This window comes from Terrapene carolina, unplaced genomic scaffold, assembly GCF_002925995.2.
Source record: "Terrapene carolina triunguis isolate 2854851 unplaced genomic scaffold, T_m_triunguis-2.0 Scaffold68, whole genome shotgun sequence".
Classification (NCBI taxonomy): Eukaryota; Metazoa; Chordata; order Testudines; family Emydidae; genus Terrapene; species Terrapene triunguis.
Genome location: NW_020664419.1, coordinates 36,792,999 through 36,818,975, shown reverse-complemented (window position 1 = coordinate 36,818,975; position 25,977 = coordinate 36,792,999). Strand labels below are relative to the sequence as shown.

The 25,977-nt window shown below is 40.0% G+C and overlaps 1 protein-coding gene across 1 annotated transcript in view; it reads right to left on the bottom strand.

The window, feature by feature from the left end:
* Positions 1-25,977, bottom strand: part of SLC13A1 (solute carrier family 13 member 1) — a 43,921-nt gene that overhangs the window by 7,051 nt on the left and 10,893 nt on the right. The window contains exons 3-10 of the mRNA XM_024219622.1: positions 23,851-23,987; positions 19,214-19,401; positions 19,050-19,107; positions 18,910-18,958; positions 16,937-17,097; positions 11,738-11,857; positions 4,936-5,034; positions 4,740-4,841 (exon numbers count right to left, since the gene is read on the bottom strand). Of these exons, the coding sequence (XP_024075390.1) occupies positions 4,740-4,841; positions 4,936-5,034; positions 11,738-11,857; positions 16,937-17,097; positions 18,910-18,958; positions 19,050-19,107; positions 19,214-19,401; positions 23,851-23,987 (914 nt within the window). The remainder of the gene's footprint in view (positions 1-4,739; positions 4,842-4,935; positions 5,035-11,737; positions 11,858-16,936; positions 17,098-18,909; positions 18,959-19,049; positions 19,108-19,213; positions 19,402-23,850; positions 23,988-25,977) is intronic.

Here is a 25,977-nt window from a genome sequence, read left to right as displayed (position 1 = left end):
CACTTTATAACATTGTATAATCCAACAGGGCAACCTAGGATATCCTAAATCTATTAACAATGCTGAGTGAAACTCAAAGATATTTTAATATGAATATTGCACTGAAACCACCTCATAGTTCTTCTAAAACTAATTTTGTCCCACAAACTCTCATGTGAAAGGAACACTGCTAGCTAGCTTCTTAAGGATGTAAAAAGAGGAATGGTCTGGGAGTGTGCCTTAAAGTATTTTTGTTCTGTTGTCTGCTACCACGGAAAAGATTTGTTTTTGCTGGCTATCATTTTTAGAAATATGTGGGACACATTAATGCCCTGCTACTGCAATACCCTTATGGCTGCATGTACAATACCCATGTGACAATATTGCTCAACCTTCCCACTTCATCAGTTCCTAGTATAGCCACATGCTCCCTGGTATTCCAAGCAGACATTTATAGGAGGATCCTATTCTGTACTCTGGTATGAATTCACTGGGAGTTGTACTGGAATGTAGGATTTGGCTTGTAATGATATAATGTCTGCAACTACTATGTCTAGGCAGCAGACACATCTGTGAACAATAGTGAGGTTACAGAATTAGATTTTCTGATGCAATTCCATTATTCCTGGAAACTCTGCTCTTGGGACAATACTGCATACACAGAAATGGATTCAAAAGGAGAACAATACCTGAACTGGAATTAAAAAATGGCAGCTGTCACTGCTGTTTGGCATGATGGGCATGGGTGTCTCTCTAACTGTAGTTTTCCAAAGACCACTGTGTATTGAAATATATGATTTTTAAGCACCTATTTGCCTGACTTATGATACATGGATACAAAATATGTATCAGCATGAGGTGCTTTAAAATTAATTGCCCCATATATCAGCTAGGTAGTGTCCTGTAAGGAAATCTCACAATGGGATGAATTGAAGCAATCCTGGGAAATAGGCCCAGTGGCAACCTAATGTGAATGATTCTATTCAGATTCTTGTCCCACATTCATCACTGTGTATCTGAACACCTTCCAGAAGTGCATGTAGATGGCCTACTATTAGAATTGAATAAAAAAATATAATCAATATATGTCATCCTTGCACGCACTCCACAGTACATTATTATATTAAAATTAAAGTCATTCAACCCCCTGAACAAATTCTTAACTCCCTTCTGAAACTGCAATGTACAAAACTTGGACAAAACTGTATTTCTGATAAATCTGAGGAGGACTGTAAGAATAAGAATATAACTGCTCATTTTTATGGAAATTATTATACAATCAATTAATTATAACAAGAAGCATATTGAATTGCAGAACATGTTGTTTCTTATGCTTTCATTGTAAAGCAGTACAGGCTTCGTATTTCAACAGGTTAGGTCAGCTATCATATAATACAACATGATTTAGCCTAATGTGAAACGAGACATGTTTGCAGTCTATTCCAAATGAAAACATTAAAGGACATCCACAAGTAACATACGTGTGCAGTACCTGTGAATAGTATAGCTACACTCCACTCATCTCTTTTTAAGATCAAGATAGTTTGATAAACAATAAACAGAGAAAATAATATAGGAACATATCAGTGTGTGCACCTTTAACAACTTGTTTACAATTGCTTTTTTAGTATCGGGGTAGGTCATTAAGTGATGCTATATGAACATTAAATGCTATTTTAAAGCAGGTAGGCATGTTCAAGTCAGCTTGATTGCTTGATTGGTTGATTGCTTGATTAGCTCAGCACTTTAAAATCTTCTTTAAAAAGACGTTGCTTCATGAAAGAGCAAGATCAGAAGCTCTTCTATTGTTGCTGTGGGGGTAGATTTTTTTTGAATTTTTGCTATTGTTTGAGGAAATATGTTTAAAAGATAAAAAACAATTTTAAAACTCCAAGATGCATTATACTGATCATTATAAACTGATGATCTTTCTTTGGGTGTCACAAAATAACTGTACTTAACACTTTACTTTTTCAAAGAGCTACAACCATTAACTAATTATTCCTTACGACACCCTCCCTGTGTAAGTTTTGGGAAACCAGGCAACTCTGTGTGTGTGTGTGTGTGTGTGTGTGTGTATTTATAGATACTAAGGAGAGAACTTACTATCCCAGCTGAGAAAGAGATATAGATCTGGGCGTCATTATAGATAGTACTTAAAGCTAGCAGAACGAATGAGGTTGCCCAAGGAGAGGATATATAGAGAGAGAAGAGCGGGGCCAAGGACAGGCCCCTGGGGGAACAACAACAGACAGCTGGAGAGTTGAAAAGGAGGAGGAGCTAGAAGAGGATATGCAGAAGAATTGGTTAGGAAGGTAGGAATAGAACCAGAAGAAGTGAGAGAATCATGAGCTTGGGGAGGAGAGTTTTCAGTATAACAAGTGTTCAACATGTCAAAGGCAGCAGACAGACCAAGAAGGGTAAGAATGGAGTTGAGTTATTGATGAGGTGCCCAAGAAATTTAGAAGAGAAGAAGAGGAAGATGGGGTGGTACCCAGATAAGCAAGTGGGGTCAAGACAGACTTTTTGAGAAAGTGAGATGAAGGGCGATGGAAAGGGAGGAGTTGAGGAGGTCAGGAGACAGAACAGGATTGAAGGACATACAAATGAGAGGAGGTTGGACACTTTAGCACTAGAGATCATGCTAAAGGAGGAGAAAATAGCAGGCTGTGGGAAATGGGGCAGAGAGAGGGGGATTGTTTCACACTGGCTCACATTGATTTTTTTTTGTGCAGAAGTCAGTCAGATATTGCAGGTTGAGGAGGGATTTGAAAGCAGAGGATGCACTTGTGTGGCGGAATCATGCATAGCTAGTCTCTGGATTTTCTCAAGAGTCATTCAGGGGCACACAAGCAGCAGCAGAGAAAGAAGATGCAAGGAGTGAGCCAAGCCTGGGCATGTGAGGGATAAATACGGCTGTTTGAGAGAAGTGCAAAAAAAGCTGAGACTGGATGAGAAGATAGAGTTGTGTGTGGAAACTATGGTGTCGATGTAAGAGTGAGGTAGGACAGGGAGGAGTGGATGGAGGACATTAGAGAAATGGGTGATAAAGAGTTATAGGACATTTTAATGTAGGCTACCAGATGGATTCCTTCCAAGCCCAGAAATAACCAAAAGATGCACTATTTGGTGACTGCATTATGGTCTGCATGAAGTTACTGATATTTATTATTTTATGACACAAACGAGTGTGCTAGTTGCTTCACAGAAAAACTCCAAAAGGACAGATCCTTGCCCCCAACATCTTAGAATCTAAATGGAAGACATAACCAGCAAAAAGAAAAACAAGGTGGTTAACACCCCTCCAGTCAGAGGGAGAAAAGGAATGGTGGGGAGGGCAGCGCAGCTCAGGGGAGTTGTTAGTGGATTATAGATTGTTGTAATAAGTCATAAACAGCCCCCTCCCCAACTGGAAAGGTGTTAACGGGCCACTTCTCCTTGAATGGTCCCTTGAAATATGTGTTAACTACAGGTGCTAAACAATTTTTTCCACCTCATTTTCAGCTTTGACATTCTGTGGCCAGGTCTACATTACAGACCTATATCGTTATAACTATGTCGCTTAGAGTGTGAAAAATTCATACCCTGGAGTGACGTAATTATACTGACCCTACTCCTCTGTGTAGACAGCGCTGTGACGACAGGAGAGCTTCTACCATCGACATAGCTGCCACCTCTCAAAAAGGTGGATTAATTATGCCAACAGGAAAGACTTCACTTAAGCACTACAGCGGTGCAGTTGCAGTATTTTAAGTGTAGGCCTGCCCTGAGTTACTTTCCCAGATCAGAAGAAGAACACTGTGTAAGCTTGAAAGCTTGTCTCTCTCACCAACAGAAGTTGGTCCAGTAAAAGATATTACCCCACGAACCTTGACTTTCTAATATCCTGGGATTGACATGGCTAAAACAACACTGCATACAGGCAAAAAGGAAGGGGAAGGTGAGAAAGGGGCACAGGTTATGTACATGTGATTAGGTGGTTATTCCATTTAGGTAACACACTAGTCATGATGGTACAAGATGTTTGTTTTCTGTTTTGACTGAAACAAGGTGGTGCTTTCAATTGAATTCCTAGTAGGTGGTTGTCTACATCACATCTGGCACCACTGTTTGGAGTTTCAGCAGAGAGGCTAAGGACTGAAAAGACATGGAAATTGAAATACCTTTTCCTCCGGAGGTATTTCCTCCAGATTCAATTGGAGGCACACTGGAGAAGGTGGGAACAGTCTGGAGAAGCTTGCCGTACTTGTTTGGTTTGGTCATCTCATTGGTTATTCACCAAACCACATCCCCTCTCTTCATTCGAATCCACCCTAAAACCCCATTTCTCTGCATTGCTGATAAGCAGCGAGTTAATGTAAACAAAGCACATTTTTACATACTCAAAAGAACCACCACGATGTGCCCACTCATAACTAACCTCATTTCTCAGATAACTACATAACCCCCATCCATCCCCTTACTCATTCTCACTCATTGGGCATGTCTAAAATTAGACTGAAGTGCCTCAAATGTCCACCATGTCCTTGAATTTGTTCTGTAAAATTAGTACGTTTTAGTACTACTACATTTTCAATATTGTACAAAGAAATAATATTGCTGCCTGTGCTGTACCCATTTTGTAGATAAACAAAGATTTTCAGTGCTGTCAGTCTACAATCTTTCACAAGTACTAAAGTTCACTTTAAATCTAGGAGAAAATGCAAACATTTAATTAAATACAATACAGTCATTGTTGGTATTTCAGCTGTTTTACTTACTGAGGAAAAAGAGAAGACCATCCAGGGATGAATCCAGGTTCTCTTGTAAACCACAATAGGGCCATTAAAATGAACAGGACAAGGGTAATGATTTCTGGGTAGCTGGAGCAAAAGCACAATTTGTTAGTGTCTGGTTTCCTTACATTTAAATCAGTGCTCGTTTTGAAATGGCCTGGTGTTTTGCAGTCTGTGTTACCTTATTGGTCCAAGCTTTCTGTACTCCTCTTTAATCACCTGTGCTGAGGCCTGTTCTCTGGCTGTTTTTTCCTTGCCACATCGGAACATTTCTTTGAAACTGGAATGTAAGTTAACAATAATGGAGTGTTACTCTTACAGGATAGTCACAGATCCCAGCCTTTCCAGCTAAGTGTACCAATTTACTAGGCTAAGATTTCAGTTCTACCAGCCAGTGCTCATTATCTCCTGTTTAATTGTGCACACTCTGAACTTTACAATACTGATTTGGAGTAAACTGAGCAGGCTAGAGTCTACACAAGTGAATGGGAGCTTGGCAGAGGCAGCAGCAAAATATAGCCCAACACTCAGGCTTGTCATTAAGGTAGAGGAGGCAACCTACAGCCCTGGGTTCTTCAAGGATGCAGTATGGTCTAGTGGCTAAGGCACAAGTCTAGGAAATGAAGAGTCCTGGGATCTATTCCTGTGATGTCCTGTCCCTTTAAATATTTGAGCACTCTGCAGTGTAAACCTCACTTTTGTGTTAGTTTCAGTTTTGCGAGCACAGCAGACAGTTGTCTTTCTATAAGTTCCCTCTGTATCTGTGACTCTCTCCTTCTCTGCTGGGCCCAGAAATATAACATTGGCAACACAGGATTTATAGCCCATGAGTGTCCAGTGCTCCCATTACCTGAACAACAAAAAGAAAGAATAAGCAGATAATACTGTGAAAAGGGGACAAAGTTCACCTGGAAGCACAGGCTGACAGACTGCTGTTTTTGCTTCTGGGAACCAGTTAGCTACAGAGGGGGAAGTAGGCAATTAGAAGCAGAATAAAGGAAGAGGTTTCTGCTGTTGTAGCTGTTCAAACAAGACAGTGAAGTAGAAGCAAGCAGCCATCTTTGTTGACCTGGTGCAAGCAGGCAGGCAAACAATCTGTAGTCTGCACTACAGGGTCTATACCCAGCAGAGGGAGCCCAAATGCAGCCAAAGGAAGAATTCTGAATTTTGCAGTGTAAGCACACAGCCAGCAGAGGGTGATCCAGAGCAGATAGTGTACAATTAAAAAAAAAAAAAAAAGAGAGAATTTCCCTATGGAAGAGATGTACAGGAGGTGTGAAGTTCAACAGGAGAGCAGTAAAATGGCAACTTTTATGGGCAATGTTGGTGAATAATAGGTGGTGTATCTCAAACATTCTGAGCAATTTGTAACCTGCAACACCATTCCAGATGGACAAAGAATTTCAACCTTGCTGACTGTGATGGGTCTGAAGCTTACACTGCTGTGTCTCCAACTATGCCCAGAACTGCCACGTATGCTGCAATTACTGCAGCAATGCAGGATATTTTTCTCCTATCCCATCGATGATAGCTAAATGATAGTGGTTTCATTAGTGACATCAGGGAAGTGGAGAGTTTGTTGCCGCTCTCAGGAAGTTGTCAGAGCATTGTCAGTTTGGAGACACGTTAAGTGATGCCCTGCATGACCAGTTAGTCTCTGGGTTAAAAACAATGACCACATTGGAATGAAGTTACTGGCTGTATCAGAGGTTACATTCAGAAAGGCTGTTGATGTAGCAGTTGCAATGGAAACCACAGAGAAGGATTCTCTGCAATTTAATGTGCACTGAAAAGTTCATCTCGTGAATCTACAAGACAGAGGACCACAGAAACATAAGGAATTTCCATGTGGCAGTTTGCACAAGCTGTGCCTGCTGAAAAGGACTGCTGGGCACACCAGGTCATTTGCAGAAGAAAGGACACATCAGCATGATGTTGCACAGTTCAACAACCAGTAACAGAGTAAACATACATAAAAGACACCTGTGACAACTGAACCTAAGAAAAGATGGAAGTTGGGAATTCATAATGTGGAAAAAGACAAGCGCTGTAGTGATGCTGATCAAGACCTAGCACTGCATGTGTTATCAGAAGATGGAGTCACAGATGGGTCACACCCTTGATTGAAGGAGTTCCTACAAGAATTCAGCTTAATACTGGGGAGCTGCTGTGTCATTGATTTCTGCATCCACCTATCACCAGACTTTGTCACAAGTTCCACAAGAAGGAACCTCCATGGTTTTGAAATGTTAGTCCTAAAAGGGATACCAGAGAAATGTTAGTCCTAAAAGGATACTCCAGGTAAAAGTTCAACTAGATGGACTATCAGTTGTTCAATCACATACAAGGGTAAAACAAAAGTATCCACCATTATTTAGCAGATCTTGGCTTGAAATGCTCAAGGTGAATTGAACCGAGATCAGGGCGATCACGAAAGCACTTCAAAATCTTCAAGAAATACTGGACAGACATTTCAAGCTCTGTTTCAAAATCTTTGGACAGAGCAACATGTCAGTGAAGCTCACTGTTAAGTCTGACAGCCAACCATAATATTGCAACCCCAGAGTTATGTCTTATGCTCTCAAGCCTCTGGTAGAAGCTGATTTGGACTGTTTAGTGAACATTGGAGTCTTGTTATTGGTTTCACAAAGAGTGGGTTACATCTCTTGTACCAGTGTTCAAGAAGGAGGCTCAGTCCAAATTTGTGGAGATCTCAAAGTGATGCTGAGTCCAGTTTTGCATGCAGACCAGTATCCTCTTACTGAAGATTTATTTGCCACTCTTAGTGGTGGACAGTGTTGCAGTAAATTGGATTTGCTCAGAGATTGATCCAGCATCTCACAAATATCTCAAATTCAACACACAAAAAGACTTATTTATTGCAACTGGTTGCCTTTTGGTATCACATTGGCACCTCCTCTGTTCCAGAAAGCCATGGATGAGATTCTGAAGGGACTGAATCGAGTTCAATGCTATTTGGATGACATCCATGTTACAGGAAAGGATCACGAGGATCATCTTTGAAATTTGGATGCCTTTAACATTTGGAAGACCATGGACTAAGATTATGTCGAGACAAATGTGAGTTTTTCCAACCTTCAGTCGAATACCTTGGACATGTAATTGGTGCCATGGGCTTAAGGAAATTGCCAGAAAAAGCGCACCATCTTCAGGCATCATCAACAGAGAACATTTCACAGTTATATTCATTCTTAGAACTGCTTAAGTACTATGGTGAATTTCTGCCTAATCTGTCAACAGTATTGGCATCTTTACATGAACTGTCAGATGCCAAGAAAAAAGGGAAATGGACTAAAAGGGTGTGAGTGTGCATTTAAGGAAGCAAAGAAACTGTTGACATCCGCTGAAGTTCTTATACATTTTGATACTTCACTACTATTGCAGTTGGCTTTCGATACTTCACCATATGGTGTGGGTGCAGTTCTTTCCCACATTTTTCCTAATGGCATGAAGAAACCAGCTGCCCTTGCATCATGAACACTTACTACTCCTGAGAACTATGCGCAACCAGAGCAAGTAGCTCTCAGCATTATCTTCAGAATTCGGAAGTTCCATAACTATCAATATGATAGATATTTTACCTTGCTGATGGATCATCACCCATTACTTTCAATTTTTGGACTGAAACATGGAATTCCATCATTAGCTGCTGCTCATATACAACGATGGGCATTACGTCTTTCAGCTCACTCCTATGCTATTCAATTCTGTAAAGAGACTCAGCACTGCAATGCCAATAAGCTGTCACTCCTGTCATGCCCAAGCTCTTATCAACCCAAAGGAACTTCAGATGAAGTATTCTATCTCAATTTGAGGGATAGGTTACTCATTACTAGCACAGACATCCACAAAGAAACTGCTAAGGATAATGTGTTTTTGCCTATGACGGGAATGGTACTACATGGTATGGCACTGGATCAACATAATCCCCAGTTTACACAATTCGTATCACATCAATATGAATTATCTGTGAATCATAGTTGCATCTTATGGGGAATGTGAGTGAATGTTCCAAAATCACTTCAGGGTCAGATTTTGGAAGCTCTTCATGAAGGTGATTTTGGCATTGTACGGATGAAGACCATAGCCTAGAGTCATGTCTGGTGGCTGGGGACTGACAAAGCTATTGAGAGGAATGTAAAGTGCTGTACTATGTGTCAGCAAATTCAGCATGATCCTGACCCATCTCTTCTACAGCCTTGGTCATGGCCTCAGACTCCTTGAATACATATTCATGTGGACTTTGCTGGACCTTTAGAAGATTACATGTTCAAAATGGCCAGAAGTTTTCAGAATGACTTCTACAACAGTTACTAAGACCATTGGACATATTTGTACTTTGTTTAGCAAGTTTGGTTTACTGGTACAGTTGGTGAGTGACATTGGACCTCAATTCTGTTCTGAAGAATTTCACAGGTTCCTAGCTTCAAATGAAATTCAGCACATATGCTCTGCTCCATATTATCCTGCTACAAATCAACTAGCAGAATGCGTTATGTAAACACTTAAGCATGCCTTAAAAGCTAACAAATCTATTTTGAGTCATCAGCAGAAATTGGACAATTTTTAGCTTCTCTCCAGGAACCCTCCACATGCTACTACCCAGGAGTCACCTACACCTCTTTTCTTGAAGCAGTATTTGCGTACCTGTTGGAACCTGCTACGTCCTGAAATGTCTTCATGTGTAGCCAAATCCCAAACTATGCAAATTGATCAATCATATGAGACTCGTCATCATTCTTTTCAAGTTGGGGACTTAATGTAGAATTGCAACTACAGTTGGAGAACTTGTAAAATGCACAGGACCTGTTTTGTTCATGGTAGAACTATCCAATGGTATTTTATGGAAATAACATGGACCAGTTTCAGTCTTGATGAGTACCAGAGTCCAGGGATGTTCCAGTAAGTCTATCTGTTCCTCTAATTGAACCTCCTTCTCTTGCAACTCTTAGTTTCAGTGACTTGTTGGGAAAAAATGTGGTACCCGATCCAGTTGATTCCATACTAGATGCAGTTGATTCCTAACCACTGACTGTTCCTGTTATTCAGAACTCTGCTGGACCACCATCACCACATTGACCCAAGAGCATACAAAAACGAGTTAAATTGTTTAGTTAGTGAGTTGCTATTCCAGCAACAATCCCTTGCATTTTAAGAGTCTGCTGTAGTCCGCCCACAATTCTTAGTTAAGTTATATAGTGTTTATTTTTAGCTATGTAAACGATAATGTATGTGTGTTTGGAAAGTTTTTATAGTAGGTTGGAAGAATGTGATGTCCTGCCCCTTTAAATGTTTGAGCACTCTATCCTCCCCAATGCAAAGCCTCACTTTCATGTTAATTTCAGTTTTGCAGCCTGAACAATAAAGCCAGCACAATAGAGATCTGTGGTTCAGTCAAATCTCTTTGTGCCTATGTCTCTATCTCCTTCTTTGCTGGGTCCAAATATAACAATACCCAGCCCTGCCAGTGGGCCAAGATGTGGTCTTAGGCAAGTCACTTTACTTCTGTCTCTCTCTGTCCCATCTCACTCTTTGTTATTCTATTTAGATTGTAAACTACTTGAGGCAGGCACTGTGTCTTGCTATGTGCTTATGCAGAACCCAGCACAAGTAGGGCTCTAGGCTTCTCAAAGCAGTGATATTAATAACAACAACAGGCACATAAGACTGGAGTACTGGTGTGTCTACCAATAAATATCTATAGCTAAGAGCCACCTCATGTCCGAACATTGGAAGTTCATGTTTTAGACAATCATCATTATGCCCGTGCAGTATTATTCATCATAGTATTTCTGTCAGAAAGAACAAAGGCCTTAAAAGTCAAATTGGCTTGTTTGCCCATGAAGGGGGGTGCTTTCCCAAAGGAACAAATGAAGCACACAACATATCCATCTAATTAAGGGAAGTCATCTATGTCTTCGCTGAATCAGACTTTCTCCTGTTAATACATTGCCTTCTTTTCTAATGGGAAAGTTTTTACTGTGTAACTAGCCAGCACATTAATCAGAGTGTTCTGTAGCATCTTTCACAGGGGACAAGATTAGCAATTTTGGCTTTCAGTCCACACTCTTGAGGTGAGCCACTCCACAGTGTTAATAAGAACACTGTCAAAATGGCCTAGAAAAATGAAATGTTAACGTTTCAAACTATCAGTGGAGTGAGAAGGAAATTTAAGATGCTTCTATTTAAAATTAAATATAAAGGGCCTAATTTTCCACTGTCTTCACCTTAAGCAGCCATTTACACCTGTGGAAAGCAAATGCTATGTGGGACGCAGTTCACACTAAATTACCCTGGCTCCATTTTTCATACTTTTGAGCACCTACTTCATACAGCTGTAAATAAGTATCCAGAGTGCAAGGCAATGGAGAATTGGGCCCAAAGAACTGTCATTCTATCCAAAAACTTGAAGCACAAAACTCAGGAGTGAAGCAAACCCACCCAAAAAACACACACAGGAATATCTGTGAACAGGAACCATTGTATTTTTCTCTAAATATAATATGTCAGTCTGCTCATCAAGTTTGTTAAATAAACATTGTTCAAACATAGAATCAAATGCTGGCCTCATTGAAATCAGCCAGGAAACTACTGTTATTTCAATAACATCAAGATTTGGACCACAAACTGTAAAATCTGAATTCTTCTCTCAGATACTCTCTACTAATGATGTGTATATATTCTATAGAAATGTACAACATATTTTACAAAATGGATCCTTGAATAAGTTTTCCCGTGGTGTCCTGTTGGACAGTCCAGAGAAGCCATAACAACTGGTAGTGTGAATTCCTAGCACTTCCAGAGAACTCATTTGTGCTATTTGACAATGAAAGGACAATAAATTGTCACCATTCTACAGTGTGTGCATTAGATATAGATATGATGTTCTTTTTTTATCTGTATAGAATATCTCATGCATTATCAACCTGTCATTTTACTATTTGCTTTTAACATTTACTCACTTGAAACCAAGGAAAAGCCACTGGAGCCAGACCCAGGAGAGCAACATAATAATAATAGTGATGGGGATGCAAAGTATAAACCAGGATCCAAAATTGATGCATTGGCAATCTGGGTAGCGTCTGAATGAAAATAAAATAGACTTACATTAGGCATTGCAAGAGGAATCAAACCATATATAAAATGCCATCAGGCTCTGCCGCACAGGAATACTCGGGAAAGGCTGCTGCTGTCAGCTGCCTCCAGTGGAGCAGGAATCTTCAGCCAGAGACTGTCAATGGCCTGCTCTCACCTCACTCTCTTATCCTGTCCCATGATGATAATGGCCATTAAAATAACTGGGCTGCTCATACCTCTGTGTCCAACCCTCATGCCATGAGCACTGAATAACAGAGCAGCAACAGAATACCCCATTGCTCCCTGGATCAAAAGAATTAAATATCTACTCTGTGGTAAAGGCTCCTCATGGCTCATGGGGATGGCAGTGGAGGAGGCAGGACCATTAGGACTTTGGGGCAATGGAGGAAGAGAAGGAAGGGCCTTTCTCTGAGAAGGGGGTAGTAGTGGAGGAAGATAGGGCCTTAGGGCTCTAAGATGGGCAATGGAGATGGGAAAGAAAGAATTGGAGGGAAAAGGGCCAATGCACATTTAATAACAATGATAATTGCTCATAAAATGTCCAAGAACATATGCTGGGTTGGAGCCTGTGGGAGAGGTGCGTGGAGCCCTGCGATCTGGTTGGGGCCCCATATAATCTGAACCCACCATGCCAGTTTGCAGGTAAAAGGGCCACCCAGCCACAAACACCCCCCACCTGTAGACATCTAAGGAAAGTAGAGTTGTTGTGGGATTTTCTGAAAGAAAAGGACTGGCTGTTGCAGGAGATGGAGACCAACTGGGGAAAGAGGTAAATGAGCAAATGTTGTGTTTAAACCTTTTCTCCTATAAACAACATTTTTTCCCTCTCAAGCTCTACCTACAGAGCCTTTAACGCCATATGGAGCAGATGCTATACTATGGGGGCAGTCTCTCCTCTCCTTGTTAGGGTCAGAGGGAAAGGAAATTGGGACGTTTAGTCAGAGACCCTAACAATTCTTTACACTTGAATCTTCTGTATTCCAATATTTTTAAAGGAAAGCCTCTGGTAATGTTCAAATAGGTCTTTGGGGGCAGGGAGCATTTTCCAAAGTGCTGTGCAAGTTTATAATTAAAAAGATATGCTTCTCTAATTTTAATTTCATTTAATTATAAGAATAATAATAAAAAAAATAGATCCTGTCATTATAATGCCATCTGGGAGTGATCCAAAATGTCTGCCTCCTTCTTGAGATTAAAGTTCCAATCTTCATCTGTAACTAGTGCTGAGACAGCAATGTTTGAACTCATTGCTGTCATGGAACAGGAATTAAATTCAGACAAGAAAAGATAGCACATTATTATACATACTCTGTTGACTACATGGCTGTTTATTTCTTATTAAATGATTAAAAATACTCCCTTGAACATACCTCTTTCTTAGATAGTAGGCAAGTGACTTTACTGTTACAATTACTCAGTTTCACGATTTATCCAATGTTTTGATATAGTACTTATCATCCTGGTACCTGATTTATGCTCACATTAGTTAGCAATTTTTGCCAGGAAGAACAAGCTCTTTACCTCTCTATACTACAGGGCAAGTTCTGCTCTCAGTTACTCATTTACTGGGGTCAGATTGCAGTGTAACTTTGGGGATATTTGAGGCTATACTTACGTAGTTCTAGTAACTTGAAGATTAAGATTACCTAATCATTAGCCCTCTGGCAAGTATTGTTCTGAAAGACTGTTGGACTCATTAGAATTTAAAAATTATTTAAATGCTAATTAATCTAATATGTTGACCTAAGTGATGACACAGATGGGATTGTCCCGTTGATACAATCTTGCCTTTGAACAGAAATGGACTGGATGACCTGCTGTAATAGCTTTTTTCCATCTTTAACTTCTGTGATAAGCTGTAATATGCATCCTATATTAAAGTGACTTATACTCTCAGTATTGAAAACAAAATTCCCTTCCTTCCAAGGACAGGCTATTACTTAGTAATGTGTTTTTATTATTTTTAGAACATTCTTAAGCATTTATATGATTAATTCTGGATAAGGCTTGACTCTTCCTTGTGGAGTTTATATACGGGTCAAAGTCAATTACCTGAATATGTTTGCAATAATCTAGGGAATTTTCAGTGGGCACAACAGAAGGAAAACAGAGGGTCCCCTCTGTAGGATCATCCCTGTCCAGTTGTAGGGACAGGAGTCAACCTCCTCTGTGGCACCATCTCCAGCTGCCCCCTCCCTGGGACCAGGCATGTGTAGCTGGATAATAAGTAATCTGGGGATAGCACATCATCCCAAGCCTACAAAAAGTTAATGCAATTTAAGGCTGCATCACCCTTTCTGTGGCTTTCCTCTGCATTTGGTAATCTGCCTTAAAAGTGGGTCTTGGAAGAACCACCAGCTGAAAAACTTTCTTTACTTGCAAACTCAGTGCATTTCATACTGAAATCAGTGAGACACAATGAATATGAAACCCCATTATGCTATTTTAACTGCACTGTAACAAAGTGGCCAACTCTAGATGTAAGGCTCCTTTGCAGAATCATCCTGTTATCAGGTTTTTGAATTGTCCATGACAGTATAGTGCAAAGATCTGTAGGTCATACTAGTGGGGCAATTCAGTTAACTCCCAACAGGATATAAATGGGTTTGGAGCCTCTCTTGGAGCAGAGGGAACTAGGCATTTGGACAAAAAAGAGTTTGCAGTGAAAACCCTGGGAACAGCCACGCTAAGGTTGAGGAGAAAAAAAGCTTGAGATTTATGATCAGTAAATGCCCTGAAGGATGTAAAACCAGATTATGTGTGTCTATACTGTGTTCCTAGGATGGATGGGGAACAATGCTGCTTACACACACTTGAAAAGACTGTTAAAGTCTAGGGGGAGTTGGAAGATAGGCTTTGAGCCAGTTTCCTTCAACCTAACCCCCAGTGCCTTGGGGACCTCCTAGGCTGCTGGAAGAAACTGGTGCCTAGCAGAATCAGTTAAGTGATTTTTCATTAAATGCATGAGCACTTAGCTGTTCCTACAGATTTCTGGAAATTTGCAGGAACCCCTACAGACTTACAAAGGTCTTTCCTGCAGGGCTCAGTCTCATTTAGCACAGCCCTGTGCATTAAGGGCTACACGGTGATCTCATAATCTACCCTGAGAAAGGGGCAGCATGTCATTGTGTTGCCCCACGAGCAGACTCTGTGTTATAATTTGGTCCCTGCTTTCCTCATTGCTCCATGGGAGACATAATCTGCACCAGACCTTCTCCTAGTGCAGTTTGCTTTCCACCCCCCCGTACTAGTTCAGCTGTGGTGGCCAGTGTATTGTGGGGTAAGAGCCAAGGCTCCACTCCCCACCTCCCCTCCCTGGTCACCGGCACAGGAAGGGTAGCAGCCCATCAGTGGCTGCTCTCCCCTCTGCATTGCTATGTGTGTTACAAGTAGCAAGCACAGGGGAATGAAAAGAATGTTCAGGCCTCCTTACTTCCCTGCCTGAGTATGCAGCAAGGATCACACACTGGTTCTGAATGAGAAGGGTTTCAAATGTTTTAGTCAGATCGCATATTCCACAGCTTACTTATACACACTTTCAGAGCCAGTACAATGCCAGGAGATCATTATTTAACAAACTCTTATTGTTAGAAAAATAGTACACATGTGGAGTATGATTCATGCTGTTGGAACAAAGAAGAATGAAAGTCATATGTTCAGAGTGTCTCTGTGCCAAATCTACCTACCTACCCTCCTGCTTTGGCGCCAGAGCTGCTCATAAAACCTTGTACAATTTTTTTCATGTATTTATTTTTAGTAATGGCAAACATATTCTTTCCCCAACTCTTCTTGAAAATGGTTGGACTTTTTTCTTCAAAATGTCCAAACTAAAAAAACACACATGTTTAGTCAGAGATCAGATCCAGAAAATTTCAGTCTTAAAAGATGAAAGTTTGAGAAAAATTTTACGCAAATGAAAAAGGGGCTTTTAGATGAAATGTGCTACAGATTTGATTTTACAATCTATTAAACAGGTTTTAGGGTTTGAAAACACTATCTTTAGACTGGTGCAAATGCGTGGAAAATCAGCTATAGGGCTGAATCCTCAGGTGTGAGCAAGAGCAGGAATTGGCTGTGAGCTACCTGGGATGAGCTGGGGACCAAACTACCCCCTAGTGCAAGTTAGAGTAGCCACAGGGCTGCGCTAAGTTATGCTACTTGGCACAGGAGCACAAGAGTGCACTGCACTTTGGCTCCACTCCAACATGTTTCTTTCTTTCCCAGAGGCTGAGGAAGCAGGTGATTACCTCACAGCAGCAGAATGCTCAGTGTCCAGATATAAGACTGATTTTAAGTCCCATTCTGATGATGAAGGAGAGGAAATAGACCTTAGCTGGGGCCTTAGCTGTTTTGGTTTGTTTGTCTGGGTTTTTTTTAATCTAAATGATGGTATATTCCCTGCTGTAAAAGTTCGATTTTCAATTATGCCAGTTTTAACAAAACATAGGGGGCAGTCAGACATTATTCCTACTACTTAGAAATAACATTAGCCCATTAGAGACATTTGAGACACAAAGTGAAACTGACAAAATGATCACTGATATCACTCAAAGAGATGCCAAATAGTATCAGGAAGATTAAATGGTGCTGTCACAGCTGCTTTGGAATTAAAAGGCAATAAAAACTTAGCTCCAATTCTATTTAGCAACGAACAAAAGTCTCTTACGGCCAGATATTGTGCCATTGGTTACCAGTATTTACACTGAGTGGTACCTAACTCCTTGAATAAACCCATCTGTTTCAATGGGAGAATTCAAAGAATAAGGTATTATTCAATTTGAGAAGGATGACAGAATCTGGCTGTCATTTTGCATTTGTAGAATGAGTCCTTGCAATCTTTTCCAATGCAACTGAATGTACGCAAATCAGATATCATCATGGAATTTCATTGTATGTCTTATGGGAAAACAACAACGTCATGATGTCAGTCGTGATCCCAGGCACTGCCAAGCCATAGTCTAAAACTCCAGACTATAACACACTTGGGGGAACCAGCTAAGAGTACAAAAAGTAGTATTTGGACTTCTGGGTAACAGGTATAGAAATAACTTGATATTTCTTACGTATTGAATTGCTCAGCAAAAATCAAATTTGTTGATGTTCCTGTGATTGTAGTCAGCCCTCCAATGGTAGAAGAATAAGCAATACACAAGCACATCACTTTGCACATCATCTGGTCTTTCTGGTTTCTGTATTTCCTTCCTGTCTCAGCTGGGGGCAGATTCTGCTCAATAAGAATACATATTGATTAATGTATGAGAAGGGTTCATCTGACATTATAAACTCTACATAAAAACCAGTGTCTTTAAGAAGCAACCAGCTTTCAGGATTTCCCAGCATTCCACAGGGCTGTTTCATTTGCTAGGAGTATTGTCATATGCAGCATTTGTTGGTGCCTAGGACTATGGTTAGGGCCCTACCAAATTTACGGTCCATTTTGGTCATCTTCACGGTAATAGGATTTTAAAAATAGTAAATTTCATGATTTCAGCTATTAAAATCTGAAATTTCATGATGTAGTAATTGTAGGAGTCCTGACCCAAAAAGGAGTTCTGTGTGTGTGGAGGTTGCAATGTTATTGTAGGGGGGGGGGTTGCGGTACTGCTACCCTTACTTCTGCACTGCAGCAGATGGTGGCGCTGCCTTCAGAGCTGGGCAGCTGGAGAGTGGCAGTTAGTGGCTAGGAACCCAGCTCTGAAGGCAGAGCCACTGCCAGCAGCAGTGCAGAGGTAAGGATCGTATGGTATTGCCACCCTTACTTCTGTGCTGCTGCCTGCAGAGCTGGGCCCTCAGTTAGCAGCTGCCACTCTCTGGCCGTCCAGCTCTGAAGGCAGCAGCGCAGAAGTAAGGGTGGCATGGTGTAGGGTATTGCCACTCTTCTGCGCTGCTGCTGGCGGAGCGCTGCCTTCAGAGCTGGGTGCCTGGCCAACAGCCGCTGCTCTCCAGCCACCCAGCTCTGAAGGCAGCAGTGCAGAAGAAAGGATGGCAATATCACGATCCCCCCAAAAATAACGTTGCAACCCCCATGCAACTCCCTTTTGGGTCAGGACCCCCAATTTGAGAAACTCTGGTCTCCCCTGTGAAATCGGTATAGTAGAGGGTAAAAGCACACAAAAAGACCAGAATTCACAGGGGGAGACCAGATTTCATGGTCCATGACGTGTTTTTCATGGCCATGAATTTGGTAGGGCTCTAACTATGATGATAGAAATATTACAGAGAAGAGTTTTTCCCTAGTTTTTCTCAGTCTTTACACAAGTAAAATTCTCACTGAAATTAATAATCCAGAATAAGGATGAGTAATAACTGATTAATAACTTCAGGATTTGGCCCACACACATTTCAAATTCTGGGGAATCCTGACTGGATGGTGATGTGCACTATTTGCCTTTTGGTGGAAGGTACTAATTTAACTCCATTATGAGGGGAACTAAAATTCCTCCTTAAAACACACGTAGGTCCTTATTCTGTGCCTATTTAAGTCAATGGCAAAACTCCCATTGATTTCACTATTGCAAGAGGTGGTTCAGCAGTGACTTCTGGAAGCTTTCTGCTCCATCTCAAGGCCCCAAACCTGCAAATACTTTACATATGTGCTTATCTTTATGTGTGGGAGTAATCACACTGAAGTCAGTGAGACTACCCAAGTGTGTCATATTAAGCAATGCATAGACATTTGCAGGGCTGGGGCTCAAATTTGTTCCCTAACCCAAGGTATTATATATCTCTGAACTGATTTGTGAGTATTTGAAGTAGGTTGTAATATGATCCTTGAGGCGGTGACAGTGTTATGTAGCGCCAAGCACATTGTGAGCATTCAAATAAATGAAATAACAATAAAATAATAAAAACTGCATGTCATATGTATTTAAATATCTATATATATGTGTGTGTGAACATATAAAAAATTAAACATTTAGATAACAGTGAAAGGTGCTATATGAAAACTTAGATTTGATCGCTAGGTTAAAATTATGTTAATTAACATGTAGTAACTGCATGGTTTTTTTTCTCAAAATAATCACAGCTTAAATACCTTTTCCTTTTCAATCTTGCACACAGTGTGACCCTCACCATTGGTGTATCTGGAAAAAAATTCCTTACTGTAATAAAAGAACTATTTTTCTTAAACAAATTATTAATTTCAATATGAATGATGAAATCCATAAATTGTACCCATTAACTTCTTTTGTTTTCTCTTTCCAGTCACTAGCTTCACATTCACTAACACTTTCTGTAAAATATTAGTGGAATTAGAAAGATAAATACTTCAATTTAGCTGGTCACTTTCAAACTGAAGAATGTGGGTGGATCAATATCAAAACTGTATCTATGCCTACCATCAAGTTCCAATGCCTCATTGGTGGATCCAGTTGCACAATTCATCTCTAAGGCATCGACTTCTGCTTCAGCACCCATGATCTGCTGAGCTACAGCCTCTACAATTGGCATCACCATAGCAGCAGTAGAGGTGTTGCTAAGCCACATAGACAAGAAGCCACAGCTAATCATGAAACCCAGCGTAAGCCTGAAATGAGAAATACTTCAGTCTATTACTGTTCCAGTCTATTACTGTTCCATTAACCTTTGCTATCAGCATCCAATTTAATACAAAAGGATAACTTTTTCAGCATAAAGATGGGACTATAAAAAACACCAGCGTTAAGAGCTGTTAATTTGATTGTGATTTTTTTAATATATAAAAGAAGAGTTATTCATACAAATCGTATATACTGTAAAATTGTGTACAGATTAAATATATTATCCAATTAAAACAAGAGTAATGTTATTTACTTATGGGATCATTATCCATTTGGACAATACTTGATTCAAGATATCATGACACATCAGACTGTTTCAAGTTCAAATGGACATCTACACATGCTGCAGTCACAGCTCTGATTGCAGTGCAGGCATACATAAAGTCAGCACTGATCCCTGGATGGTTTTAGGGGTCACCTGCAACACATACTGTCTTCAAAGGAAACATAAAACTGAGGTTAGATCGTATCAGCTGTTACTGATCCTTGGTCTGGCACTGATCTCACTTACAGTGGTTTTACACCGATGTAACTCTGTTGACTTCATTGGATTTACCACCACTGAAAGTACACCAGAAACTGATGCTCCAAGTCACTTTCTGAAACAGCAGACGTGTTAAACCTAGCATCATGAACAAGTTTTAATTAGGAATTTATCATGTGTCTACCTACATTTTTCTCTGTAATTTTAAATTAATACAGCCTGCTTCACTTCCTGTACTAAATGGTTGTGTATTATTGAGTGCAGTTAAACAGTTGACATTTTTCACACCAAGAGATGGCAGCAGTTCAGCAGTGGGTTCATTGAAATGAACGAATATAATTTTTTGCAACCAGTTTGTAAAGGTTGCAAAGCACTTTGGAACTTCCCTAGATGAAAGGTGTTACATAAATTATAAGGATTACTCAACTCAGCAGGAGCAGATTTTTTAAAAAAATATGCAAAATAATTAGAGTATTTTTTAAAAATTCAAAATGACTCCCATGGCATTTCTCTCCCTAATGACTAAAGGCAACATTTTCATTTAAAAATAGAAATCCATTTTCATGATGGAGACACAAAAAAGTGATTGGGCTAAATTCAGGCCCTGGACAAGTAGATGATCTCTCTGCTTGTATTTCTTCCCATTTTTAATAGCACTGATAATACAGAGTTGTACTTTATTGACTGTAGAACTTGCTAATTTACAGTCTGATCCAGAACACTAGACTGACACTCATGGAACTCACAGGGCTTTGGATTAGATCTTCAGTTAGTCTCTTGTAGGAGTTGTGTAAGAAGTGGGTTTCCAGGACCAGTAGGAATTGGAATGAGGGAAGGGGAGTGGCTTTGAAGGCCAAAAGCTCTGGAAACAGATTTTTTTTATACTGGAAAAACATACAACCTTAACAGAGCTAGCAGCAACCTTAAGAAATAAAGAAAAAGAAGACATTCACTGACAGCTGCTTTGAAACAATTTCTTATTGATGTCATATATTTGATGACGTCAAATATTTGATGGTCAGATGTTCAAATGATCATTCAATACACTGGAAAATTAACCTATTCCCAGTAGCTTCAGAGATTAAGAGCTGATGATTCACTGATCTAAAAAATAACAGAGTATGTCCTAACCTATTCAACCTCAATTTTTCCTAATCTATTCCACCCACAGTATTTCAAGTGACCCTATGTATGAAATCTTGGATGACGGCTTCATTTATAACCAACAATAAAGCTAATATCCTTTTGCCATATAACAATGAGAGGAGACTCCTGTTTGCCTTACTCACACAATTCATCCCTGTGGGCTACATCCTCTGCTGCAAGTGAAATACAGTGCAATTGGTGGTGAGGCAAAGGTTGCTCTATACTATCTCTGTGTTTGTTTACTGATCTTGGGGCCAACAAGGGAGTAGCCCAGTCACTAGTGTAATTTAGAGTAGCCTCAAGGCTATTCTAAGGTATGCCATACTACGCTGTTCATGGCCCTCAGGGGCCTTTCTGGGTGCCAAGAAAAACCAAAGTACAGTGCAGCTTGGCCAGACCTGAGGATGGAGCCTACTGTCTGTCCATTCTGTCGAATTCTTGAATGAAATCCTGGCTCCATTGAAGTCAATGCCAAAACCCCCATTGACTTAAATGAGACCACGATTTCACCTCGTGTCAGTGCTGAGGTCTAGGGCACAGTTCTAACCTGAACTCCAGGTCAGATGGTGCACAGATGTCACAACTGAGCATTTAAAACACAGCTAGCCTGATTGACTAAGAAGGCATCTCTACCCTGTATGATTTTGGCCTGCATACAAAGTGGTGGTATTACATCTCAAACTGTCAAGGTTGTAGGCCTCGCTGTATTTTACTGGTGACACTGCATCTAAAATACTGTGAAATGCAAATACATAGTACAAAACTGGAGGGGATTTAGAGAAGAAGAAAAAATGGGCAAATCCAGCTTTCACTTCTGCGGCTTTATAGTCTCCTGTCAGAGAAACTGCTGTGGTTCCTATATGCAAGGGTAGGGCTCGGGTGCAGGCTGCTGCTCAGAGAAGCAGAGAGCTCAGCACAGAGAGCTTGTGTCTGGTAGTTTGCAGTAGGCATGTGAGAATTGGGCATGAGCTGGATGGGGCTGAGGGTGAGGCGCGAGGAACCTCCACTACTTAGAACCTTCTCATGAGGAGATGGTGGTTTAGCGGTGGGGCAGGGGGAAAGCGGAACTGCTGCAATCCTCATGGTTTCAGTATTGCCTGTGGAATGGCTCTACGTCCACTCTATGGCTTGAGGGCAGAATTCCTTTCTCCATAACTGCACAGGGGGCTACCCAGCAGAGTACTCAGCACAGCATTCAGGTCATCTGCCAGGTTACTAGACTTCAGCCAAAATGAAAGGCCTGGCGAGTGTGAGTGATTAGGAAAGATTAAAATAGCTAATGTGCAAAGCTTGGCTAACCAACGAGGAGGGGAGATACAAAAGCTCGGTACAAATATTTGAAAGGCATGAATATCAAGGAAGGAATAGAATTCTTGATGGGGCTCAAGGAGGATAGTTAAGAATAATGGGAGAAAATTGAACGCAGTAAAATGTAGAATAGCAGGAACATTTTTCTAATAATAAAGCCTGTCAGGGAAGAGAATAGTTATTAAAGGAAGTGGTGGAAGGCCCATTAGAGAAATTATTGAAAACTAGGGCAGACAAAGGATTGGAGAATAGGGATAATTCTGCACTGCCAGAAGGAGAGATTAGATGATCTAATAGGCATTTTCCACCGCTAATATCTGAATTCTTTTTGTCTGGCCTTTTAACGTCTAGCTTTTAACGTCTGTTTCTTAAAGTAGGATTATGAGAATCTCATATTCTGGGGAGCCAAACTGACACAGCACATTTCCTGTCCAGTCTTACAGAGGTGCTGATGGAGGCCTCTACCCCACCCAGAGCTTCTTGTTCAGAAGCCAAGAGTAGGGTTTTCACTTCATATGATATCGCTAGCTCATTATCAAGAGATGAATGTATGATGAGTATCTTCAGTTCCTTCACTGCATCATCTGACCATTCTGAGGCTATGTCTACACTAGCACTTTTGTCAGCAAAACTTTTGTCGGTCAGGGGTGTGAAAAAAAAACACACACCCCTGACCAATAAAAGTTACACCGACAAAAATGCCGGTGTGGACAATGCTATGTCAGTGGCGGAGCATCTCCCGCTGATGTAGCTACTGCCACTCATTGGGGGTGGTTTAATTATGCCAGTGGAAGAGCTATCTCCTGCTGGCATAGAATGGCTACGCAGGAGACCTTGCAATGGCGCGGCTGCAGTGGTACAGTAGTGTAGACATAGCCTGAGTTGGAGAAGTTCAGTTCTGTTTGGGAGCTGCTTTCTTCACAGATAATGGCAAAGAGGAGCCTAGGTGTAGATAGCTGAGGCTCTCAATTTTCTTTTTGTAAAATATGTTTTGCCCCCTCTCCTCCACCAGTCTTATTGTCCTTCCTACCTTAAACTGTGAACTATTAGGGGTGAGGACTGTTTTACAGTATATTTTGAAAGTGCCCAGAACACTGCAAGTACTTCTAAAATACAAATTACTATTAATAAGCATGTGACGTGACTCTTCAATTGTGGGCTTTACGACCAATCATTAAGAAATATGAATTTTAAATATATTCACAAATTCATCATATATTTGTTCTGAATATTACATAGTTATTGTGAATATCAGAGGCATTAGAAATAGAACTCATTCGTATCCTAATTATCCCTATAATTAGAATTTCAGCAAAAGAATGTTTCACCTACTATAGTTCAACCAAAGCATTTCACATATTTTCATTTTATTTCGGCAGCAAAAGGTGCCTGGATTTTTACTAAGGAACAAAACAATACCCCTCTGTAGGCAATTATTTCTGTAGTACCAAGTTTTCCATGAGCATTACCATTTTCCAATGTAGTATTTAGTACATACCATGCAGGGTTCACACCCACTATCATCACCATTTTCAAAGCAATTCTCTTGTGCAAATTCCATTTTTCTATTGATGTGGCCAAACAAATTACTCCAATTAATAGCAAATGAAAATCTTTGAAATAAGCAGCTGCCACCTGAAATCAAAAACAATTTGTTGCTGAAACAGGTGCTTTTTATCTATCATTTTTAATATGACCAAATAAAAAATATCAGCCTCAGCAGAAACAAGTTAAGGCATGAATTGAAATATGTGCTGGAAAGGTCCCATTTTCTTTTAATTAGGTCAGTGCTATTGCTTAAACCCATATGAATCACTGGGTACATGGAGTTAAAGAGGTGTGAAACAATGGAAGGAAGAGGATAATAAGTAAGGCTGTCGATTAATCGCAGTTAACTCACGTGATTAACTCAAAAAAATTAATCACAATTTAAAAAATTAACCAAGATTAATCACACTGTTAAACAATAGAATACCAATTGAAATTTATTAAATATTTTTGGATGTTTTTCTACATTTTCAAACATACTGATTTCTGTAGAAGACAGAATACTAAGTGTACAATGCTTATTTTATATTATTTTTTTATTACAAATATTTGCACTGTAAAAATGGTCAACAAAAGAAATAGTATTTTCAGTTCACCTCCTACAAGTACTGTAGTGCAATCTCTTTATCATGAAAGTGTAACTTACAAATGTAGATTTTTTTTTGTTACATAACTGCACTCAAAACAAAATAATGTAAAACTTTATAGCCTACAAGTCCACTCAGTCCTACCTCTTGTTCAGCCAATCACTCAGACAAACAAGTTTGGTTACAAGTTGCAGGAGATAATGCTGCCTGCTTCTTGTTTACGTCTCGGGGGAGAATTGTATGTCTCCTATTCTGTTTTACCCACATTTCATGTTATAGCAGTCTTGGATGATGACTCAGCACATGTTCGTTTTAAGAACGCTTTCACAGCAGATTTGACAAAGTGTAAAGAAAGTACCAATGTGAGATTTCTAAAAATAGCTACAGCACTTGACCCAAGATTTAAGAATCTGAAATGCTGTCCAAAATCTGAGAGGGATGAGGTGTGGAGCATGCTTTCAGAAGTCTTAAAAGAGCAACACTCAGATGCGGGAACTACAGAACCCGAACCACCAAAAAAGAAAATCAAACTTCTGCTGGTAGCATCTGACTCAGATAATGAAAGTGAACATGCGTCACTCTGCTTTGAATTGTTATCAAGCAGAACCCATCACCAGCATGGACGCATGTCCTCTGGAATGGTGGTTGAAGCATGAAGGGACATATGAATCTTTAGCGCATCTGGCACGTAAATATCTTCCGACACTGGCTACAACAGTGCCATGCAAACGCCTATTCTCATTTTCAAGTGACATTGTAAACAAGAAGCGGGCAGCATTATCTCCTGCAAATTGTAACCAAACTTGCTTGTCTGAGTGATTGGCTGAACAAGAAGTAGGACTGAGTGGACTTGTAGGCTCTAAAGTTTTACATTGTTTTATATTTGAATGCAGTTATTTTTTGTACATAATTCTACATTTGCAAGTTCAACTTTCATGATAAAGAGCTTGCACTACAGTACTTGTATTAGGTGAATTTAAAAATACTATTTCTTTTATTTTTTACAGTGCAAATATTTGTAATCAAAAATAAATATAAAGTGAGCACTGTACACTTTGTATTCTGTGTTGTAATTGAAATCAATATATTTGAAACTGTAGAAAACATCCAAAGATATTTAAATAAACGGTATTCTATTATTGTTTAACAGAGCAATTAATCGTGTAATTACTCGCGATTAATTTTTTTAATCATGCAATTAATCACGATTAATTTTTTTTAATCGCTTGACAGCGATTAATAATAAGGTTCATGATGTAAGCAACCTAAGATCATCAAGCACATTTCACATATGACCTAAGCCAAAGGTGAAAGCCTGCTGTATTGGTCCATTTTATATTTAACCCATCCAGCTACCTCTCCATTGCAAACACTTTGAGGTATAAGGATTTAGAACATGATCCTACAGTGCCTATCACAATGGTGCCTTAAGCTCAGGGCTATTCACATGTTTAAATGTTTTTCTGGTTTGAGATCAACTGGTATCAATT